The sequence below is a fragment of the Daphnia pulicaria genome, chromosome 3, assembly GCF_021234035.1.
Source record: "Daphnia pulicaria isolate SC F1-1A chromosome 3, SC_F0-13Bv2, whole genome shotgun sequence".
Lineage (NCBI taxonomy): Eukaryota > Metazoa > Arthropoda > Branchiopoda > Diplostraca > Daphniidae > Daphnia > Daphnia pulicaria.
This window is the reverse complement of record NC_060915.1, coordinates 11,916,767-11,938,593: the sequence shown is the minus strand read 5'-3', so window position 1 is coordinate 11,938,593 and position 21,827 is coordinate 11,916,767. Positions and strand designations below refer to the sequence as shown.

The 21,827-nt window shown below is 39.9% G+C and overlaps 3 protein-coding genes and 1 long non-coding RNA gene across 8 annotated transcripts in view; 2 read left to right on the top strand and 2 right to left on the bottom strand.

The window, feature by feature from the left end:
* The first annotated feature begins 175 nt into the window (after positions 1-175).
* Positions 176-2,635, top strand: LOC124328416 (ERI1 exoribonuclease 2-like). The gene is made up of 4 exons (XM_046787181.1): positions 176-673; positions 737-884; positions 942-1,091; positions 1,158-2,635. The coding sequence occupies exons 1-4, from the start codon at positions 354-356 to the stop codon at positions 2,265-2,267; spliced, it is 1,728 nt and encodes a 575-aa protein (XP_046643137.1). The 5' UTR covers positions 176-353; the 3' UTR covers positions 2,268-2,635.
* On the bottom strand, positions 2,174-4,997 carry LOC124328420. Its single transcript, XR_006916296.1, has 3 exons — positions 4,850-4,997; positions 2,600-2,669; positions 2,174-2,456 (listed from the first exon to the last, which is right to left on the bottom strand). It is a non-coding gene; the product is annotated as an uncharacterized LOC124328420 (long non-coding RNA).
* LOC124328415 (chloride channel protein 2-like) lies at positions 3,131-9,579 on the top strand. 3 transcript variants are annotated; one of them, XM_046787178.1, is made up of 18 exons: positions 3,131-3,402; positions 5,305-5,587; positions 5,691-5,819; positions 5,901-6,034; positions 6,108-6,264; positions 6,331-6,385; positions 6,457-6,505; positions 6,572-6,593; positions 6,664-6,748; positions 6,827-6,928; positions 7,014-7,248; positions 7,332-7,491; positions 7,616-7,846; positions 7,921-8,058; positions 8,125-8,239; positions 8,499-8,760; positions 8,847-9,083; positions 9,149-9,579. In XM_046787178.1, exons 1-18 carry the CDS (start codon positions 3,331-3,333, stop codon positions 9,191-9,193), a joined length of 2,511 nt encoding a protein of 836 aa, XP_046643134.1. In that variant the 5' UTR covers positions 3,131-3,330; the 3' UTR covers positions 9,194-9,579. The 3 variants fall into 3 exon arrangements, with proteins under 3 accessions (XP_046643134.1, XP_046643135.1, XP_046643136.1); XM_046787179.1 differs by lacking the exons at positions 8,847-9,083; positions 9,149-9,579 and having other exon boundaries at positions 8,293-8,625; XM_046787180.1 differs by lacking the exons at positions 3,131-3,402; positions 5,305-5,587; positions 5,691-5,819 and having other exon boundaries at positions 5,957-6,034; positions 6,090-6,264.
* A 1,726-nt stretch (positions 9,580-11,305) lies between these two features.
* The window catches only part of LOC124328255 (transcription factor glial cells missing-like), a 19,140-nt gene continuing 8,618 nt past the window's right edge, over positions 11,306-21,827 (bottom strand). For 2 of the 3 annotated variants that reach the window (XM_046786962.1, XM_046786961.1), the window contains exons 2-6: positions 17,040-17,112; positions 15,583-15,832; positions 13,560-13,870; positions 13,406-13,469; positions 11,306-13,320 (exon numbers count right to left, since the gene is read on the bottom strand). In XM_046786962.1, the coding sequence (XP_046642918.1) occupies positions 12,191-13,320; positions 13,406-13,469; positions 13,560-13,870; positions 15,583-15,832; positions 17,040-17,111 (1,827 nt within the window). In that variant the 5' untranslated portion in view covers position 17,112 and the 3' untranslated portion in view covers positions 11,306-12,190. Of the gene's footprint in view, positions 13,321-13,405; positions 13,470-13,559; positions 13,871-15,582; positions 15,833-17,039; positions 17,113-17,510; positions 17,837-21,827 lie in introns of those variants that run through there. The other variant, XM_046786963.1, reaches the window with a different exon arrangement.

The window sequence follows — 21,827 nt, the reverse complement described above, 5'->3', positions numbered from 1 at the left end:
AATAATTAAAATAAGTAATAACTTTATATCGTTCTTAATAGAAAACGTGTAAATTGCAGTTTTTAAAAGTAAAATATGTATTTCATTTTTTAAGGTTATGAATAGTTGAATACACTAAATTAAAAATGCATAAAATTGCTGCGTAAGCGATGAAAATCATAGATGGCATTGCTACCAATGTTTTCATCTAGTTCGTCTGCGAAAAAAACCGACAAAATATGGGCTTATGTTTCATTGTTTCCCAATATCAAATTTTAACACTTCTGATACTTGGTGTTAACTGTTAAGAGTTCCATATCCTGGCTTTTGCAGAAACTGAATTACGACCTAGTTAACATCTATTGCCATATAATATGGATGCCTACAGTGATGATATTAACAAAGATAGCACCAGTCAGTATGCAATATGTGCAGGAAAAGTAAATGGCAAGCATTCAAAGCAAAAAATCCATCAAACCAAGAATGTTTCAGTGAGCTGTATTGGAGATTTTAAAAATATGCCAAAGGCTATGCTTTTAAAGAACTTGAAGCTTTTCAAACTAAACACTAATGGAAGTAGAAAAGTCCTAATGAAGCGACTGGAAATGTACAACAAAAAAACTACAGAAATGTTTGACTACTATGTTGTCATTGACTATGAAGCAACATGTGATGAAAATCACAAGAATTTCGAGTAAATTTTTTGTTTTTGATTTACATAGATGAATTGTAGTAATATTATGTTTCTATTTTATAGCAAAAACAATCAAGAAATCATTGAATTCCCTGCTGTGTTACTGAACTGTCACACTGGAAAAGTGGAAGCTGAATTCCAGTCCTACTGTCGACCAGTAATTAATCCTTTATTGACAAAATATTGTATCAAACTCACTGGGATCACACAGGTACATTTTAAAAAGTATGCCCATTGGAAACTTTTCAAGCAAATTTTTTATCTTCAGAATATTGTGGACAAGGCCCCTTCATTTCATGAAGTTTTGGCTTCTTTTGAAAAATGGTTGCAGAACAAGAAACTTGGTTCAGAGTATTCATTTGCTATTCTAACTGATGGATCAAAAGATGTTGGTCACTTTCTGAAAACACAGTGTGTGGTAATAAGGATTTTAAAAAAAACTGCACTCAACATTATTTGTTTTAATCGTTTCTGTTGCTTTCAGTTATCGCAAATTGATATCCCGGAATATTGCAAATACTGGATAAACATTCGAAAGTCATTTACTAATTTCTACCAGACCAACGATTTACAATACTTTGCTCGTTTGGCTAATGACACAGTTCTTAACATAATGATTAAAGAGATTGGATGTAAATTTCAAGGAAAACCCCATTCTGGATTGGATGATGCTCGAAATATTGCGTATGTTGCTCAATGCCTTCTTCAAGACGGAGCATCCCTAGTATTTAATGAAAAGTTGTCTGATGAAAATGCCGAAAAAAAGGCAAATAGCAACTCTTCTTTCTCTACTCCAGTCTCTAAAGCAGAGTTCTCAATCATTTGTGGCACACTTAAGCCTAATTTTCAAGCCAAGAAGTCTCCGGTTACATCAAAAACTCCTGACACAAACACTGTTGCTAAGGATGTTCTTGTAAAGGCTTGTAACAGTGAAACAAAGGCAAAACCTGTTGTCAAAGAAGTTGTGAAGATTCCGGCCATAGCAAGCAATTCTGCCATTGGAGCTTCGACAAAAACTACAGACAAGAAGAAGAAGAATCAACATTCAACCAAAGATACAGTCAAGATTCCAGCAACGAAAAAGAATCAACCAAATATGCAGCCAGATTCTCTGGTGAAGACTTCTTCCAAAGCAAACACGCCATCGACTTCAGAAAAAACTTCTGCCAATGTTACTCCGACACAATCTTCAGTCAAAAGGACTCCGGGGAAGAGTACTGCCAAGATTCCGGAGACTGCAGACGTTATAAAACAGGAATTGATGCTTGCCAAAAAAGTTTTGTACTCCAATGCTGAACATATTCCATTCTGGAAGGTGACGCAACTAAAAGAACACATAGAAGATCTAAAGAAATCGTTGAAAGCAGCTAAATCTAGGGAAGAGAAGGCAGTTTTAGTTACAAAGTTGGACTTATCTGAAAAGAAAGAGTTTAAAGTACCTAAAGCTACTAGTAAAACTACTAATCGCGGTTTGGTTGCGCTAAATGAAAATCTTATTTCTGGAATTCACGCTTCCAGTACAGCCGTAAAAGAACGATTATTCTTTGAAGATTTCGAAAATTTGTTAACCATGAACAACAACAGTTTCCCGTAAAATTGCAAAAGAGGCTCAAAATCCATTAATGATATTAAAATGGATTTTTTAAATTCCTGTGACCAATTTTTTTATTTTAAATTATGAAGAAACATTGATTTGTTTCCGCAAGTTCAATATTGTACTAGTGTTGACTGTATGTCCGTACGTGTGTCTTCATTTTTCAACTTCTTTAATAACTTCTTCATCCTATAATTCAGACAGTAAAACTGAAATTGAATGGTATTGTTGATAACTTCCTCATGTGGAAATAATTTTGTATTGTTGTGATCATATGTGTCGATGTGTGCCTTATCTCAGCTACATGCAAATTAAGAGAATACATACTTTACCTTGAAAATTACGAGGGCAACCGAGACATCTTTCAACTTCGATTTGGCTCTTTTACTTCAGCTTTTTAACCTTAAAATAGAAGAAATTCGAATCATTCTTTTGCAAAGAAAGATGTGGCCAAGAATTAAAGAATGAATTAGTGGAATAGCAATCGATGTAAAATCATTTTTAGTCATTTCAAGCTGCCATTTTTTACTTTAAATGAAGCGAACGCCGATCCGCAGCCAAACCTACGTGACTTTTTGCTGTAACGCACGACCAAAATGGCAACATTTAAAAATAATAAGATAATAAATTTAGCAATGATGCAAGGATCCTTTACAACTGCCTCCCTTTAGCTACAGTTTAAGCAGTAAAAAAAAAGTTAGCTGTTTGCTTCAGCCTATCAATTTCCAGAGAAATAGAGTAGAGCCATGTGTTATGGTTGGACAGTTACTTCGTGAACACGAACTGTTTTCTGAACAAAAGGAATCAGACATGAGTTGTTTGTCTCAGTCGATTCTTGACTCTTTAGTTGGTAGGTTGTGTGTTTCTAGTTAGCTGGAAGATTCGGAAGACAAGAAAAAAATATTGCTAGAAGGTCTTTTGAAGGCTACCGTATTTATAGTCAAATATATCGTGAGAACTAAGAAATAAAAAACGCAAAGTCCGCTGGTTACATTCCAATCCTATAGTTGACATTCACCGAATAAGAAGAAATAACGCTAAAGTGAATAGTTCGACACGAGAAATGAAGATGACAACAGATTCAGTCGAGGACGACAGTAAAAATGTTTTAGAGATGCGGTATCAGACAACTGTGGTAACTATAATACATTTTCTATATCTATGAAATTCACAATACGTCACCAAAGGCTCACTCCAATTTATCGTTGGTCGAATACTTTTGAAATTACTGCGCTTTCTTACGGACGATAATCTTTAGTGAAATCAAACCAACGAAAATCAATGTTTTAAAAAACTAACTCTATAAATCACTAGTTAAAAACTATTAGTTTTAGCCAGGGGCAATGCAGCTTACACTGCTAACCGCTTAAATAATAGATCGTTTCTCGAGAACCAGTTTCTCCAATGTCGGGTCAAACTGCATACGCGTCATCTTTATAGGGAAAGCCGTACCAGGTAGATTTGAAATCCGTTCCTGGTACGAATAATGCCTCTCCTTCTCACGTTCCGTCCATTTCAAAGTTTAAAAGAAGAACGGGAGAAAGAAAGCAACTCTTAACCAGGGCAGCTCTCGTAAAATGTAATTGGTTAGTACTGCTGACTCGCAAAAAACTACTGGGGTATTGGCTATGTATCCGTTAGGCTAATAATACAGAAAATCTGACGTACTAATAACAACATCCAGGATTGAACCGTCACCAATTTAGGAAGGAGAATTATGCGCAAAGCTTTTTTACGAGGGCTTCCGCGTGTATGGGTGTGATATAAATAAGATAATAAAGAGTTTTTCCAACCATGGGCGATGTCGATATTTGCACACATTTCTTTCAAAAACATGCAATTAAAGTACATAAAAATTACTACTATTTGGAAATAACGGAATTGCAAAAAGATTCATAAAAGAGCGTGGTGAGAAAACGTATTAGCCTACATTCTTGCATTATGATGAGTTAAATACAGAACTAGAATTCGTCACGCGAAATGTTACTGTACCAGGAGGTGCCGGTGTGGTGGCAGGTCCCTATATCTGGCTATCTCTTGGTCATAAAATTTCTAGATGCACTTGGCCACTTGCAAAATCATTCGACAATCTAAATTGTGAAACGTGGTTTGATAGCACATCCGAGCACATCATTCCAGTGTTGTTCTTCTTAGAAAATCAGAACATTTAAAATTACAAATCATGATACATTTGTGAAGTGAAATGCTAAAAACTGCAATGACTACACTGCAGCGTGAAATAGTTCAAGAAAATTTGCAAGAAAAATATGAAAGTTTTAGTTTTCTAATGTCAACGAGATGTTTTCCACATAAACTTGTGATTTTCCTGTAGGAACACTGGAATTGTTTTTTGACAAACCATCATGTTGGTTTCATATTAACTAAATTATTTTCAAATAAAAAAATGGTTTTAACTTTAATCTTGAAGAGCAAAGAGCAAAGAGAAAATGTTGTGTTTACCACATGTGTTTGCATATCAAGTTTATCAACATATGAATGCTTTTCAGAGATAGATTGTAATCATGAAAATACGTATCTAATAATATACTACCGGTATTAAATAATTTTCAAATTGTATTTACCTTTAGCTGAATTTCGAACGTTATCATATTCCTTTTTGTTAGTTAGAATCTAAAACTTCGTGTCATTTTTGAAAAAAGCAAAACGACACTTGAAAAGCAGACGACACTTTTCGGTTAGAAAACAAATCGAACCCTCCCCTAAATTCCAAACCGCTCAAAATTCAAAAACGATAAAAGCAGCTGTTTTCTCACCCGCGCTCGAATTTCGCTGAACTGATCGGGATTATTTTAATATCGTTCGTTTAAACAAGTGCACTAAGCCCTAGTCCACCCCACAGTTAAACTATTAAGTAAACATTTGCACGAAACCTGTACAGGTAATTACTTTTAGACCGAAAAACTCGGAAACCACCACAATATAAAAAACGGAATACGTTCTCCATGAGGCTGCCAATTAAGACGTGTACGGCTTCGAGGCTGAATAAATTTTAAAGGCAGTCAATTTTCTTTTGAAGATGTCAGGCCAATACTGGAAGAGTCTGGGCGATTACGCCAAAGAGCAGGCGGCCCAACTTCGGCAACTTGAAAAGAAGAGCGTCGATGAGGCCAAGGTTCAGAAGAAGGAGTTGCAATCTCATTACGGAAAGTGGCTTGCGTGGTTGCTTAGTTTCCTAAAATTCACTCGAAGAAAAACGTTCGTACTTATAGGCGGAGATTGGGTCTTTCTCGCTCTACTCGGAATATTAATGGCTATTCTCAGCTTCACCATGGACTTGGGAATTTACGCGTGTTTCACTAGTACGTGAACTATATTTATTTTTTATTTTAACATATTCAAAATCGCAGATGGGCTAGAAAATTAACAATTACTAAATACATCTTTGTATTATTCACGCTATAGCTCGACTTTGGATCTACAATCGCTTCAGAATCAATCCAGCTCTTCAATTCTTTACCTGGTTTACGTTGCCCGTCCTACTCGTCCTTTTTTCAACCGGCTTCGTATTTATTGTTTCACCGCAAGCAACAGGTAACAGTTGTTTTAAACGTCGAGCGTGCGACCAAGCGAGTGGAGAAATTTGTAATTGGACTTATCCGTGTTTATCTTAAGGCTCGGGGATTCCGGAAATGAAGACCATCATGCGTGGTGTAGTCTTGAAGGAATATTTAACATTTCGTACTCTAATCGCCAAAACAGTTGGACTTACAGCTGCATTGGGTTCTGGAATGCCTTTGGGAAAAGAGGTAATAAAATACATATGTTTATTCAATTGGTTCAACCAGATTTACCGCAAGGAAGACACAACAACTTACTTAGGGTGCACTGGTTCATATCGGTGGTATTGTCGGTACACTTCTCTCAAAGCTATTGACGTCATTTAAAGGAATATACGGAAACGAGTCACGAAAGACCGACATGTTGGCCACTGCTTGTGCTGTGGGATTGTCTTGTAGCCTCGGTGCTCCTTTCGGAGGTTAAACAAATTAATTTTCTTTTTTAATTCACTGACACATTGAGATTATTCCTTTCTGTAAAATAGGAGTGCTATTCAGTATTGAAGTAACTTCTGTCTATTTTGCAATTCGAAACTACTGGTAATGTTTTACAGTGGACTAATAATTGATGTGTTCTGTTATTAAACTTGATAATAATTTTGTTCTTTAAGGCGTGGGTTCTTCTCAGCGGTTTTCGGCGCTCTAATGTTTCGGCTTCTTGTAAGACTTTAAATTATAGTCTTATGTCCCAATCAATCTAATTTCCTATTTAACTATCCAATGTAGGCTTACTGGTCCAATTCAGAGGGTATCAACTAGGCTAATCACAGAATTTTAACGAGTTGACACAATATCTTTACATCTTGTGTGATTTTTAGGAACACTCACGACAGTATTTCCAACAAGTTTCCAAGTTGATTTCCCTTACGATCCTCACGAGTTATTTATTTTTGCACTTGTTGGGTAAGTTTGAAGAATTGTCCTTTATATGATTGAGAAACTAGACGCAATACTTAACGATCAATCATCATCAATCAAAAGTGTGTTTGGCGGTCTATCGGGTGCCGTCTTCGTTTTATTTCACCGGCGGTACGTCCTATTTATGCGCAACAATACAAGGATCAGCTCTTTCCTCAAATACAAGTAAGCGTTTCATTTCGGATATTCATCTTGATCAGTTAAGACATGATTTTGTTCTAACATATATAAATGATGATCATGTCTGCAGTCGCTTCATTTATCCGAGCATCGTGTCTGTCCTTATTGCCTCACTGTTTTACCCGTCGGGTTTCGGCCGTTACTTGGCCACCACACTGTCGACAAAGCAACAAGTCGGCGCCTTGTTTGCCAATTTTACGTGGCTAAGTGACGATTTGTCGGTAGAGCAAGCGGAACGGCTCTCGCATTGGGATGTAGCAAACACGAATCTCTTCGTAGGCCTCGGAATTTTCATGAGTGCTAACGTATAGTTCATAAATCATACTAAATTCGACAAAATTATTTTGGATCAGTTAGAACGCTCATTGCTATTCTTTTAAATTTACAGTTCTTTTTGAGCATCCTTGCTTCAACGTTGGCTGTCCCCAGGGGTAGCCTCATTCCCATTTTTAAAGTGGGTGCTGCTTTTGGAAGGATGATTGGCGAAGCCATGTATCTTTGGTTCCCGGAAGGCATCCTCTGTGGAAATTTGCATTCTATTCTACCAGGTATTTTCTATTAAGTTCAATACGGTTCAATACGTACGAAAGTGATTACGTTATGACTACACTAGCTTCTCAGGAAATCTCATAAATATTCATGATTCATTTAATATTCTTGTCCATTTAATAGGAGGTTACGCTATTGTGGGAGCAGCAGCCTTCTCGGCGGGTGTGACTCACACGGTTTCTATCAGCATAGTCGTTGTAGAAATGACCGGACAGATCCAGCACCTCATCCCCATTCTAGTGGCCGTTATTGTGTCGAATGTAATATCCACTCTTTTACAACCATCGATCTACGAATCAGACATCATGATCAAACAACTGCCCTATCTGCCATGCATAATTTCGTCTAGGGGCGGTAATTTTACATATTCTTGGTACACTTTCTGCTCCGAATTTTAACCTTTTTCATTTTCTCGTGAATAATGGTAGCCATTCACAGTATTTTTGTCGAGGACTTTATGAATCGAAACGTCAAGTACATCTGGCATGGTATAACGTTTGGTGAACTAAAGAATCTAATCGCAGATAGTCAAGGAATCCGCTCATTCCCGTTGTTGGGTGACACGGGTAATCCACTAATAAATTATTTGGTTTTGTTTAACTATTCTTAATATTTTTCGGTTTTCCATACAGAACAGAAGATTTTGCTTGGTTCCGTTCAGCGCGTAGAATTAATGGCATTAATAGAGCGCCATATCGGTGCAGAGCGACGCCTAGAAGCCGCCGCAAATCGTTACATAGAAGCCAGGTATTGTAAGCTTTACAACAAGTTAAATTTTTAAGTAGCCAGTTTTGAAACAGGTTGAAAAACGCACGGTTATAGCTGATTCAATACCATCATAAACGACCGTCCATATCGTAACGTATCCGGAACAAAACTAGTTAAACAAAAACAAATTTGTGGTATTGGCATTCGGATCACGCGGGAGAGCCGTCAAACGGAATCTGACTAATATTTTTCTATTCAGTAAAAGATTTATAATTATTTACTTTTCTTTGCAATTTAGAAAAAATGAAATAAGCCGAAGAAAGAATTCGTCGTTTATCGTTCCTCCATTGGCTTGGCAATCTGTAATTCCCGATCCTAATGCGCCAATTCGTCGGAAGGTATCACGTTTCGAAGTAATAACATTTTCTGACGTCACTGCCACCGACTTTTCCGGAATTGGAACTCAACAATCTGATGAGCGTTCACAGCTGGAGACAATTACGCCTAATTTGTCGTCCGATTCTTTGATAGTGACCGTCGAATCCGACGATAAAGTTCAGGTAATCAATCAAAAGCCTGAGAAAGCATCAATTCATTACAAATAGATTTAAATATTTCTATTTTTCATCCATTTCATATTTCATAGAGTGGCTTGTCTTTCGAACAAGGAATCGGAATGTCCCCGGAAGAAAGAGAAGAATGGGAGGCAAGTGAAATGCTCAAGGTGGTCGAGTTTAAGAAAGATATGATCGATCCTGCCCCTTATCAGCTCGTAGAGCGCACTTCACTTCACAAAGTCCATGCCATATTTTCCTTACTCGGAGTCCAACAAGCTTACGTCACTGCTCTCGGGAAACTAGTTGGCGTTGTTTCTTTAACGGAGGTAAATAACTTTCACGTTGACAAGGATGGAATTCAGCGATCAATAATCATATCTTTTTTTTTCAGTTGAGAAAAGCGATTGAAAATGCAAATTCAGGTGTGTTATCTTAGAAAACTAACGACCAAATGTACCATACATCGCATCAAAACCTGAAAACAACATTAAGAACATAAAATGTTGTGTCTATAAGCTGAAGTCAGCGCATCCAAATAATATTTAAGCTGATTTGTCGACCGTAAAAGATGTGATTAAGTAGTACAAACTGGAATTTGTGGTTTACCGCGACGCTGAAATTGACAGGAAGGGTCTTTTTTGTTTTATTCCTACAATCCTGACTTTCCCAGTTACGTTCGTCGTCCTTCCTCCCACGTCCAAGAAATCGATCCGTTCATTCCAAAACGTCATTGGTGGTGGTTTTTACTTGAATAAAAATTTTTGTTGTCATTATTTTTTATTTTTTGTCACGAAATTAATTAATGAATTAAGTGACGAACGACGCTCTCTTGCGTTTCCTTGTGCCAAGCCGAGGAAAAATTCCGGATTCCGGCCGGTATCTTTGAAAACTAAATACTCATTTAGGCTACAGATGTCGCTTGAAGCAAATTATGCCTGTATTGCGCACGAAAAATTCAAACAAATCTTATTTCTAGTTTTCCATTTGCTAGCATACCTTATTATCCGAGTGGATAATTAAATTGGTTAAAGACTAAATTTGTGGTAATAATTAAAGTTCATCAATTAGAAGTTAATTATTTAGTTATTGAAAATTGCACTTTTATTTTTACAAGGTGCGTGTTAGATTTAAACTTTACAGAAGCTATCCTGGCGGCCGTATTTTTTAAAAATTCAAACTGATTTCATCTGCCACTAGCGCACCTGGAATTAATTGGTATTTCTTAAAAAAAATAAGAAAACATCCAGCGACTTGTCGGTCAGTGGAGCAATGGGTCGCATTCGCAATATTTACACGTCAAACAGACGCTCAAGTGAAGGCTGTCGGCATTTATCAACTCTGCTCTATGCGGGAAGACGATTTTTTTTCAAATTGAAATCGCTTTCAGTCTTCTATGCAATGTCAAAAAGTGTACCGTCAATCCCGCGAAAGTAATCAAGTCATTATTTTCTCTTCTTCTGACACGGGGAAATTTCTTTTCTTTTTTTGCTCGTTTCCCGTATCACCCAGTGGTACATATATATCTCATTTTGTTTATACTACATCATCGTCGCTTCAACTAAACACCACCCGCGTTAACACTAATCGATTCTTGTGTATATAGTCGCCAAAGGTGAAAGTCTATATCCCGGTATGATGAAATTACCTAATTATTACTCAAAAAATCTCTTCTTCTCCGTTGTCAATCGTTCGCAGATTGCACCGATTTCCAGCTCAGGCCATACAAGAACCATCACCTGGTGAGAATCAAACAGGAGTTGAAATACACAAGCGCCTGGCTTTTTTAAGTGCCGTTTTTCCCTGTCGCCCCATTAACGCGACTGATAATAAATGATCAATTTGCTGATGGGGAACGCGCATTTGAAAGAAAAAGGCCTTAAAATCATCAGCTATCTGTCGAGTTATTTTCGACCGAAAAACGTGGCTGTGTGTGTGGGGGGAATAGATTGACGTCAAGGAGAGAAAACGAAACTCACGCCATGTCCTTACAATGGACAGCTTCGATTTCACATCAAAACCGGTACTACTCTCGTCGTCTTTGTCACCACCGAGATAATAATAGCCAGTTTCTTACGGGGCCGGCGCGCTCCGTGTTTTGTGTGTGTGTGTTTGGCTGGGCAGCCCAGCACATGGCCCTCTGCTGTCGTGAAACACGAAAAAAATAAATAAATAAAAAAAGAACTTTTTTGGGTTTGAATTCCTCGTTTCGTCATCATCATCGATTTCTCAAACAATAGAAACAAGTACTCGGCTCCGTCTCAGCAGTGTGGTGGTTAACGAGTTCTTCACGTATTCTTTATATATATAAATATCTATTTGTTTTTATGTAACGGTCTTTTTTGTCTGGGAAACTCTTGATGATTTTCACACGACGATTGGCTGTCGGTCCGCCCATATTTAGTGTCCGGCGCTCTCACAGTCAGAAAGACTTTTTTGACGTGGGTGGATATTGTGAAGGACATCATCGGGCCTTTCGGTGTATCGCTATAGGACATCACAAACATAATAGCGGAGCTAGAGTGAAAGGCAAAACGTCGCGACGAAGGTGTATAAGTACTTTTTTGTATATTTTTGAGCCATGGGTGCGCGCGTTTATAATGTGTTGAATTCCACTTCTTTTCTTGTGTGACGTGTTCCTCCAGTTTTTCCATCAATACACCAAAATCAGAAAATAATCAAAGGACGAGAGTCTACACACTTTATAGACAAAGGGGCAGCAGATATTACCCCACCAATGGTGAAGACAAAAAGTTGTTTTTAATAGATTAAAAAGTGAAGTGACAGATATACGTAATAGTTTACAGAGGGAAAGGGAGAGAGAGAGAGATCAGGGCACTTGTGGCCATCAGTCAGTTTTTTTCTTTTTTTTTTTTTCACAATATATAAGGCCATTGTTTGTGATTGGCCAACTAATAGATTTCGTTGATTGAAAGGAATGTGTATGCACACAGCAGCCGAGCCGAGCCGTTTCGTGATTTTTCTTCTTTTCACTATGGCCCTATAGAAACAGTTCACTGGACACCGGCCTCGTACAAAAAACAATGAATGATGAAACAAAACAAACACTCACATGATTCTTCCCCCCCCCCCCAAAAAAAAAAAAAAAATTAAAGATAAACAAATCAATGTTTCCCAATCTTGTACAATCACTCCCATTTTCATTGACACAAATTTTTAAATTACTCCCACGCAAGATATCAAAAGAATGGCGAGATCGACACACAAACAAACAGCACAAAAGATTATACGGATCCAAAATTAATCATACACATTGTCACATTCGTTTCTTTTTTAATTCTGATTTCATTATCAAGAAAACGTTGCGGTTGGAGCGTGTCACAAAAAGGCACGACAGTTATTTTTCAGTTTCAGTTGCGTAACACAATCAGTTCGACATTAAAAAGGCGACGGATTTTCTAATGGAGACTCTCTCTCATAAGGCCGGATGAAGAGGTTCTTCGTTTAGTGTTTGGTAATTGTTGTTGGCGTTGTTGTTGTCGTAGGACGACGACTCAAAGTGGCGGGCCGTCGGCGAATAGGTGCCGATCTCGACTTTGGTGCCGCCGTGGGTGCCGATGGCCGGCTCGGATGAGGCCGGCGGCGTCGTGAAGACGCAAGCGGCGAAACAGTAGTTGGGCAGGATGGGCATGTCCGACTCGGACGGGCAGCCCGTCAGGCTGTTGTCGGCCGGATAGGCCTCGCTATTAATGTTCGTGAGGCTGGCCGTCGGGTAACTGTTGGCGCCGTAGTGGCCGCCAGCCGTCGTCATGGTCCACTCGTTGTTGCCGTAATTGGTTTCGTACTCGTATTGGAATTCGGGTGTCGGCATCTGCTGGACCAGGTTGGAATGAATTTGCAGAGGATCGGCTTCCATCTCGTTGGCCGTCGTGGCCGACGTGTTGTTGCTGCCGGCCACCGCCACCGATCCCTCGACGGACGAACTCTCCATCGAAGTGTTGTTGTGGTTGCTCTCCAGGGCGTCGACAAAGGCCGCCTGGTACTTCAACTCCAAATGGTCGTGACTGTTGGAGTAACAATCGTAGGGCGTCGACACCATCAGCGACGACACTGAACTGCTGTTGTCCGTCATTTGATGCGTGGCGTAGTGATGTTGTTGTTGCTGTTGTTGTTGCTGGTGGTGGTGATCGACGACGGGTGAGCTGTAATAGCCGGAAGAAGATTGGGCGTCGGGCGCTCCGGCGACGGACGGAGCGGCCGCAGTGGCGTAGTGCTGCTGCTGGTAGGGATAGTTGGCCTGATGGAGATCAGCCGGGCAATAGCCGGCGGAATTGTTGTAGTCACAAGGCAAACTGTAGGAACTGTCCATCATCGTCGAAGGATCGCCAATCAGCTGTTGGTGTTGATGCTGCTGCTGTTGCTGGTGCGGATGGCTGTGGTAGTAGAGCGAATGGTCGTGCACTTCCGTCGGATAAGCGGCTATCGATGGATAATTATCTTCCATGTGAACTTGGTGGTGGTAGTCGACTGAGACGGGCATCGAGGCCGGCTCAACTGCCGGCATCATCATCGGAACAGCCGGACTGACTTGAAGTGGACACTCATCTAACAAAAAAAGAAATTCAAAAGATCAAATTAGAAATGACGTTAACTTTAATCGATTAAACAAAAAAAAGATTTGATTCTTTACCTTTGATAATGGTCGTGGCCACACCCTTATTTTTATCACGTTTGGAAGAATGACCGGCAACATTCTGCGGAACACAACAAAACATGTTTAAATGATTTGATTCGACCTTTAAATAAATTCAATTTAAAAATTCAAATTTCAAGTGTGTCCTTACCTTGTTGGCTTTTTGGTGGGAGCGGGCGAGGAGAAGAGCCAGGCCTCTGGTGCGTCGGTATCCCGACGATCCGCCGGCCGATCCCGCCGTGTGATGGAGTCCGGCTCCCAGGGTGGCGGCAGCTCCGCGCAACCGCCGCTGCTCGGCCGTCGATTTGGCCTCGGGTCTGGGGTGATCGTGAACGCCCTTGGACTGGAAAAAGACGGCGTGCTCCGTGTGTCGCCAAAAGTGAGTCACCGGGTAGCCGCAATGGCCTCGGCAGGCGATGATCTCCAATCGGCCGTTGCATCGACGATTAGGACACGGTTTACCTTTTTGATCCAAACACAAAACGTTAATACAACTCGAGAATAATGATTAAGACCGGCGGTCATTGGCTTCTTTTCTTTTCTTCCTTATCTACCCATAAAATCAAAGGGGAAATCCCTACAGGCCCTGGGGCTCAATTGCCTAGCAAATTAGGAAGAGTCAGCAACAAATTGGAAGGGAACCAGAACAGAACTCTCAGCTATAGCGCCGCTTTTTTTTCGAAGGTCCATAAAATAGATAACGCCAGCTGGAATATTTTATATATACCTGAGACTCTACTCTCTCGAGGTGTGTGTGTGTGTCTATAATAATAAAACAAAACAGAAGCCTTCAATAATAATCACTCCCTTCTTTTGTTTGTGCGTCCCTCCTTTCGGTTGTAGTTTGTAGCCTGGACCGGCTCACACGCGCGCGCACCCCAACACGAAATCAGTGGGTTTTTCAGAGTGTCTGCTATACACTGTGGAGCTAGAAGAAAAGGAGATCTGGTCTCTCTAGTTATTAATGGATGCACCATTAGGGCATCGATTACACGGAAAAGGCTGGCAATCAAAAACTGAAAAATCACCTGACCCTGCTGGTTGATACCACACAGTTGGGAATTCTTTATTTATATTTTTTGATTCGATTTTCACTCGAAAGAAAATAAAAATAGAAATAGAAAAAGAAAGAAAACTAACAAGAGAAAAATATAAATCCTTTTTTTGACGTGTAGTTTGTAGCGCTGTCGGCTCGTCTGGAACTCGAGGCTTTTTCGTTCGGAGAAGAGAGAAAACGATGGCAGGTGAAAAGACGAAACAAATTGGCGTTGCGCACCAACACAAACACAACCGCAACAAACAAAACCGAAAAACAAAACAACAAAAAAAAGAGCTAGAGAGCCAGCAACAACAACAACATGGCAACACAACACTCGCATTCTTACACAGAGTCTCTTTGATGGATGAGATGTGTGTGTGTTTGTTCCAGTCTCTCTGTTGCTTTTCTGAGCTCTCCTCCAGCGCTCTTTTTATTCTTTATTTTATTTGATTATGATTTGAGTTTTGTTTGCGTGGCTGTGGCTGTGGGCGATGCGATTGACGAATCGGGAATCAAAGTGGCGCTGGGTTTTTATGGACAGAAATGATGTGCCGACTGTATTATACTATTTGGGGGAAAACCGAATAATACAAATAGAAAACTAGGCGGAATGTTTAGATGAGTCGGGAGCAAACCGTTCGAGAAAATGAATTATTCGGAATAAATTAAACAGAAAAACTAGACGCGCGAGCGTGAAGGCTATTGAAAAAAGTTGTCTGATAGGCTCTTTTTGATGGTCGTGTATAATCACGAGCAAGCGAGCCCTTATCATGCGCAATCACCCTCATGTTGTTGTTGCACATGAATCTGGAAAATTTATTGTACGTCGACGGTGCACTATAGTGAAATGGAACAGCTGAAAAACACTCATCATTTGAATATTATCTCTTATTACAATTTAGACCCCCCCGACCATGAGACAAATAGAATAAAAGATACAAAATAGCGGGCGGCCTAATAACAAATATTACAGGCCTATTCTTCTCCACACAATTCAGATTAAAAATATCTCAATTTCTTTCTGAATTTTTTGCTCTGTGTTGGTGCAATTCAGTTTTTTGTTTCATTCGTAATGGCTAATGTTATAGTTGTAATGGATCGAGAGCTAGGGACTATGTAATGTAATGAAAATTACCTTGTTGCTTCTTCCTGGCTTTGTCGCAGATGGCCGGCCTGAGGTGGACCTGCTCGCCCGTGTCTAGGATGCACCGGTTGGAGCAGAGGAGAACGCCCAGACACGATTTCTTGAGGATCTGAACGTTGTGATTGTTGGTGTTTCTCATGGCCCAGCCGGAGCCGTGTCGGCGGGCCTCCTCGCAGTCCGGCCGATAGACCAGCCGCACGTGGCCGTCTACCCAGTCGTTGAAATGATCATAGCGAGTCACCTATGAAATCATTCCAGAGCAAAAAACAAGAAGAGAATATAAGAAAATGATGTCTGTAATGATGATTAATAACCCTTAGATGTGTACTATCATATAGCGAAAATTTCACTCAGCGCACACGACATATCATCTCTTATTTTTTGGGTTGCGTCTAAAAACTAGATTTAAATCACGTAATAGCATATTCGAGATCATACAGTGAAGAGGGCGTGTAACAGTACCTATATACTCGGTGGGGGGGAATCAGAAAAATTCATTAAGAGAAATCAAAATAAAGAAGAAGAAGAAGAATAGAAAGAAAAAAACGTGTTTCCTGGCTGTGTAGCTGCTAATGATGATCATTTTCAATCCATCGTCAATTCAGATCGCTCTGGGCATTGTTTACTGTTGAAAAAGAAACAACCAACCTACACTGCTATACACACTTGTTCAAACCCAAAAACGTTAAGACTGTTATTAGTGATTCGAAAAAATGGGGAAAAAATAAAACAAACAAAAATGTTCGAATCGTGTGGCCTCCAAAAAAAAAAGAAACCACCAACATTACCTCATATAACTTATCAAAATTACATTCGACAAATAAAATTTTTCTTCCGAGTCTTTTTTTATTTTATTTTATTGTTTTAAAGATGGAAAATTCTTTCTGTATAATTCCCTCCGCAATCCGTTTAGTATATCTATCACTATATAAGATAATGAATCCTACTGCTGCCAAGAATAAGAGGATCCGAATTATTTCTATTCCTAAAATATGTTCAAACGGTTGGGTAATTGCTTGCACGGGCTATCATTATCCTATTAAAACATGTAAGGAAGAAGAAAAATCTCGTCGAGAAAAGGTTAAACAGTCGAGTTGAAAAGACACACACACGAGTCTTTCTACTAGCAGAGGAGAGAGAACAATGTTCAGCTCATAAATCACCCAGTTGTGCCACGTCTGCCAGACACTATCAATTAGAGGTGACTCGAGTCTCGTGTGCACTGCTGCGAGTCATCCACACGAGCTCGTCTAAACGAACCATGATCGATCTATTCTCCCCCTCTCTCTCTTTTTTATGTGTACACTTATTAGCCAAACGTTTTTTCTTTTTTAAAGAGGAACATTTATGAGCAAGCGCTTTTCTTTCTTATAAATAACTTTGGTGAATCTGAAAACGAACAGCCCAAATGATCGTGTTGTAGTTTTTTCTATTATCCGCTCTCTCACCTTTGGGATGTTGCTGTCGTTGATGTCCCAGTCCATGTTGGCCGTTGAGGATGAGGAGCTTTTGGAGCACATTCTATAATTTAAAAAAAGAAAAAAAAAAGAAAATTTTTAAAAATTGGGAAAATGTTGAGGAAAAATGAGCTCGTGACTCTCGGTCTCCCGCTACGTAAATATATATGTCGACACACACACACAAACTGCAGTCAAAAGTATAGAAAAAGCAGATCCGAATGTTAGGGAAAAAATAACAAGATGGATAGAGACGGAGAGAGAATCATGGAGGACCTGTCGGAATTATATCCTCCTTGCCAAGATTGTCAGTAATCAAAACCCATCGTCAAAAAAATGTGAGAGGGGGAAAAGAGAGAGAGAAAATAAGAATCGGGGACGGAGAGATCACGCGTCCATCGCACACTCACGATGGGATATATAAGCCCGTCCAAAAATAAAAAGAAATAAAATCCAACTAACCCGACAAACAAACATCAAATTCGAATTGAATTGAACCAGACGGATGAGAGAGAGTTGTACAACGAAAATATAAAACGAATCAAATCACTTGTGGAGACGAGTTGACGAGACTATTCAACCGCATCTGACTGTTGATGAAGTTGACGGCCAACAGGTGAGCACCTCTATGACAACACGCTCGTTTTATGTTGCCGAGCGCATCGCAGTTCCACATATATGTTAATCTCTCCGCCACCCTTTTATCGAAATGGAGATGGACGGACATTATTGCGTCTGCGCAACAACCCCCCCCGAAAAAAAAAACAACTCATCCGCCTCTTTTGTGGCCCTCCTGATGTGTTGACAAACGACATCCATTCACCTTGTATAGTGCGCTCATATAAACACAAGTGTAAGGGAAATAGATATACAGTATAAGACAACTCTTTTTATCGGCTCATTAAATTTGTTTAAAGACTATCACCTGGGAACTAAAAACAAAAATGTCTCTAGTGCAACGGGGCTCATTTGAGAAGTTGATGACCCATCAGTCTTGTTGATGACCGCTGTCCTTCGTGATATCGGATAACCTAAATCCCGGCCTTATAACAAACGAGTCGGGTCACCACTTTCTGGCCATCAAAAAGAGCCGCTCTTCTCCTTTTATTTCCCCTCAGATATCTTGCCTCATTTTGACATCTAAATATACACACAAACGACGACACTGTCCGTGTGTGTGTGTGTGTGTAATCCTGTCGCCCTGTGCCACCACGTCTTCTCTATAAATAGCTGTCAAGAGTCGCCGGGATTAAGTCTTCTAACACTTTCGTAATCGAAGCTCCGAAATCCGGGGCATTCAGTACATACAACAAACAGCCGAAAGAAATAAAAAAACAAGAAAACGAACAAGGTGCTTGTGTAATATAAGAAAAAAATAAGGGGGGAAGAATAAGAGATATCTGCTGTCCGTTGTCTGTCTTGTATATATCTATGGCGAAAGCGGATTGAGTGAATTGATCCGAACGAAAATAAAATAAAAGACGGACGATCTTTTGTATTAATATTTTCTCGCCACTCGGAGAGAATCTAAGAAAAATAGGAGAGAGCAAATCGGACGAGATGAGATGATGCTGTGGGTGGTGTAAAACAACACCTGCCATCCACCATTTTTCTCCTTCTGCGATGTGATTGTCCAACGAAACAAGTGCTGATGATGACTGCCGAGCAAACAAGTGCTCACCCTTCTTCTTCTTTTCTTTTGTGTTTAATCACAGCTCAGCTTCACCAGGGACTTTTTATTGTGAAAGAATAAAGTAGAGTAATGTGCGGTTAATATTACATACACACACGGCGCGCTAGAAGGGCGCAGTCAGGGCTTTTTCCTTTGACGGCCAGGGTGAAATTCGACACCCAATCCCGCCACCCACTAAACTATCCTCAGTGTATGATGCTGCTCTTATAAGCGTTTTGTAATTCGATTCTTTCTTCTGGGCTTTATTTTTTATTTTTCGTGGGTGATTTTTTGTTTTGTTCAACTCTTTTTTTTCTTAGTCGTGGCGGATGAATGGAGTTGTTGAGGGGGGATCTTTCACGTGGCGCCCGTCATTTTTTTCTTCTTCTTCTTCTTCGAAAATTGAGTGAAAGAAAAAGGTGGAGGGGAGAGAAGAACAATTGAATTTGCCGCTCGTTTGTTTCCCCTTAATACGATTGGGTTTCACAATCAAAAATGGACGATATCCATTTCCATTCATTTCCCTTTTGGAGCTACGAAATAAAAAGGATCCAGCCACGCTTATTCTCCCCTCTTCAACTCTAAATACGTGCCCGGTTATTTTAGCTTGGCCTCAAATCAAAAATAAAAATTGTTGAGTTTCCACTTGAATCGAACCGTTTTTTGTTAATGCCGGTCAAGATTTCTACAGATCGATAATGATTGAAACGGAAATGGCGTCTAGAAAAATGATCGGAGCGGAAGAAAAACTGTTGGATTCTCTTTTGATTGAAGAAAGGTGACGACGCCGTGATGTCATCGGACGATTGCGTCACTTGTTAGAAAGACCAGGAAATCCTCTCTCACTTTACCATCGCAGTGTAGTACAGACAGACAAAAGAAACTGAGAGAAGATATGCAGACGAAATACGAGGAACCGAACCCACAGCGGCCGAAACGTGATGGTGACAATTGCCCAACATTTCGCCGGTGAAAATAATAAAAAATGTTTAAATTTTATTTCTCTCCGGTTCCATTGGAATTCCAAGATGATGATCAACAATTCCGATTCGATCTGATATGCCGGTACAGTGTCGTCGTCGTCGTCCGGAATTTTTCAAGATGGGCAAGAAAAAGCTCGGCTAGCTCGCGGATGGATATCAACATCAGGTTGAACATTATACATACGACACCGTGGCAACACCCCAGCAGCACCCACAACAGAAGAAGAAGAAAATATGTTTGAAAAGAATCTTATTGAAGATTTTGTTGAATCGAAAATATTTTTCTTTATATAGAACATATAATATAAAGGGACGCGTGTGTGGTTGGTACATGGGCGGGGTTGATTGAATTGAATCTGATGATGAATTTTTTCTTTTCCAAGGGGAATAATCTAAAAAAGAGGCAGCCCAGAGAACCCGAAGCCAAAAAGACGATGGGAGGAGAAAGAGGAGGAACTTTTGCGGCGCGCGCAGGCCACAGATGAAGAAGAAAAACCGCAGTAGGAAAACCCTCCGCGCCGTGTCTATTCTTTGACGAATTGCTCGTACATTTTTAAAGGAATAGGGGAGGCAACATTATATAAGAAGAAGAAGAAAAACAACCACAATAGGGAAGCAGCCACTAGCTGCTGCTGCTCGGCCATGAACTGCTAAGATCTAATCCAATGTACGCTTTTGATATGCTGATTTTTTTTGGTCGTCGGTAATATCGAGCCTTAAAATATCTTGGCTATTCTTATTTGATCCCCCCTCCACATTCCAATCGAATATTTCTCCAGTTGCGCAACAATAAGGAAAAAATCGGAGCTCATCATACGACACCTCACGAAGACAAGTGATATGAATCAAAAGGCTGTGAACAGGTCGTGTCATAATGTCTCGAATGGCCTATTAAAAATGCGATTTCGATCGGGAGATTCAATTCCGGCACTCTCCCAGCAGAGAGTATGTTATAACGGTTTCAACGGTTTATTATAAAGACGAGACAGCATCTAACAAGGATGGACGGAGAAAAAAAAAGCAAGAAATTCCGATAAGAAGAGACACGAAAAAATTAGTTTCCATTTGCTTTTTAAGGGGTTTTCAACGGCACCAGCTAAGTGATTTCGTATATACGAGATGTTGATTAGTGTGTGGACTCCTCTCATCGTGTTGTTGGTCACAACAAAAGAAAAATAAACCGGGTTTAAAATTTTTTTTTTAAAGAAGAAAAACAAGTGGAATAAAAAAGGATCGAAATTTCTTCTATTAGTCGAGTCGTCTTAATCATATCTCGACTTTTTGTGGGAGGTAAGGTAATGGACTCTAGCTCTCGGATTACGTCTATATAGTTCCTCTCTGTGGTGGAACGATCGGAGCGGAACGCCAGAACCGATGAAACAGAACGTCACGGATAAAAAAGAAAAAGTAGAAAAGTCAAAAATTTAGTCGAAGGAAAAATCGAATGACAAAAGGAAAATGTATAACCTCCGATCAAACCTGTTTGTGAGACATTCGCCGATGGTTCTTCTTCTCAGCAGCACAACGCGAATCAAAGCGATTTCGTTTGTTTTTAGACTTATCCTTTTATAACGCGGATGGGGGGGGGGGGGGGAATTCGCCAGTCGGGGGAATGCGCCGAGGCTGGACATCCAAAAAGGATCGAGAAATAGGAAAATCTCCGCCACTATATATAGATATCCTCGAAATACTTGATAGATATCTCTCGACTAGCTTCATGTGTCTATAACAAGTTTCTGGCTAATATCAAAAAAGATTGCAGCATCGAGCTTTAAAAAAAAACAAAAAAAAAAACAACTGCGGTCGCATCACAAAAATGCCTGGAATGAATGAGGCGAAATGTGCCAACAATCAACCTCAACCTCATTGCAGCAGTCGACGAGAGAGAGAGGACGTGGGAAAAAAAAATTGAATTCAAGCGCTGAGAATCGTTATATTCCTTTTATCAGGAGGCCGCATCCGAAAACGGACAACTGGACACGTGTTTACTGGGTGTTACCCAATATCTTTTTATATAACAGAAAAGGGAGAAAAAGAGACACACACCGTTTCGTTACATTATACACATTCGCCGTTGATTGACTGACTGCTTCTAAGCGGTAGGGGAGAAAGCAAGAAAAAGGA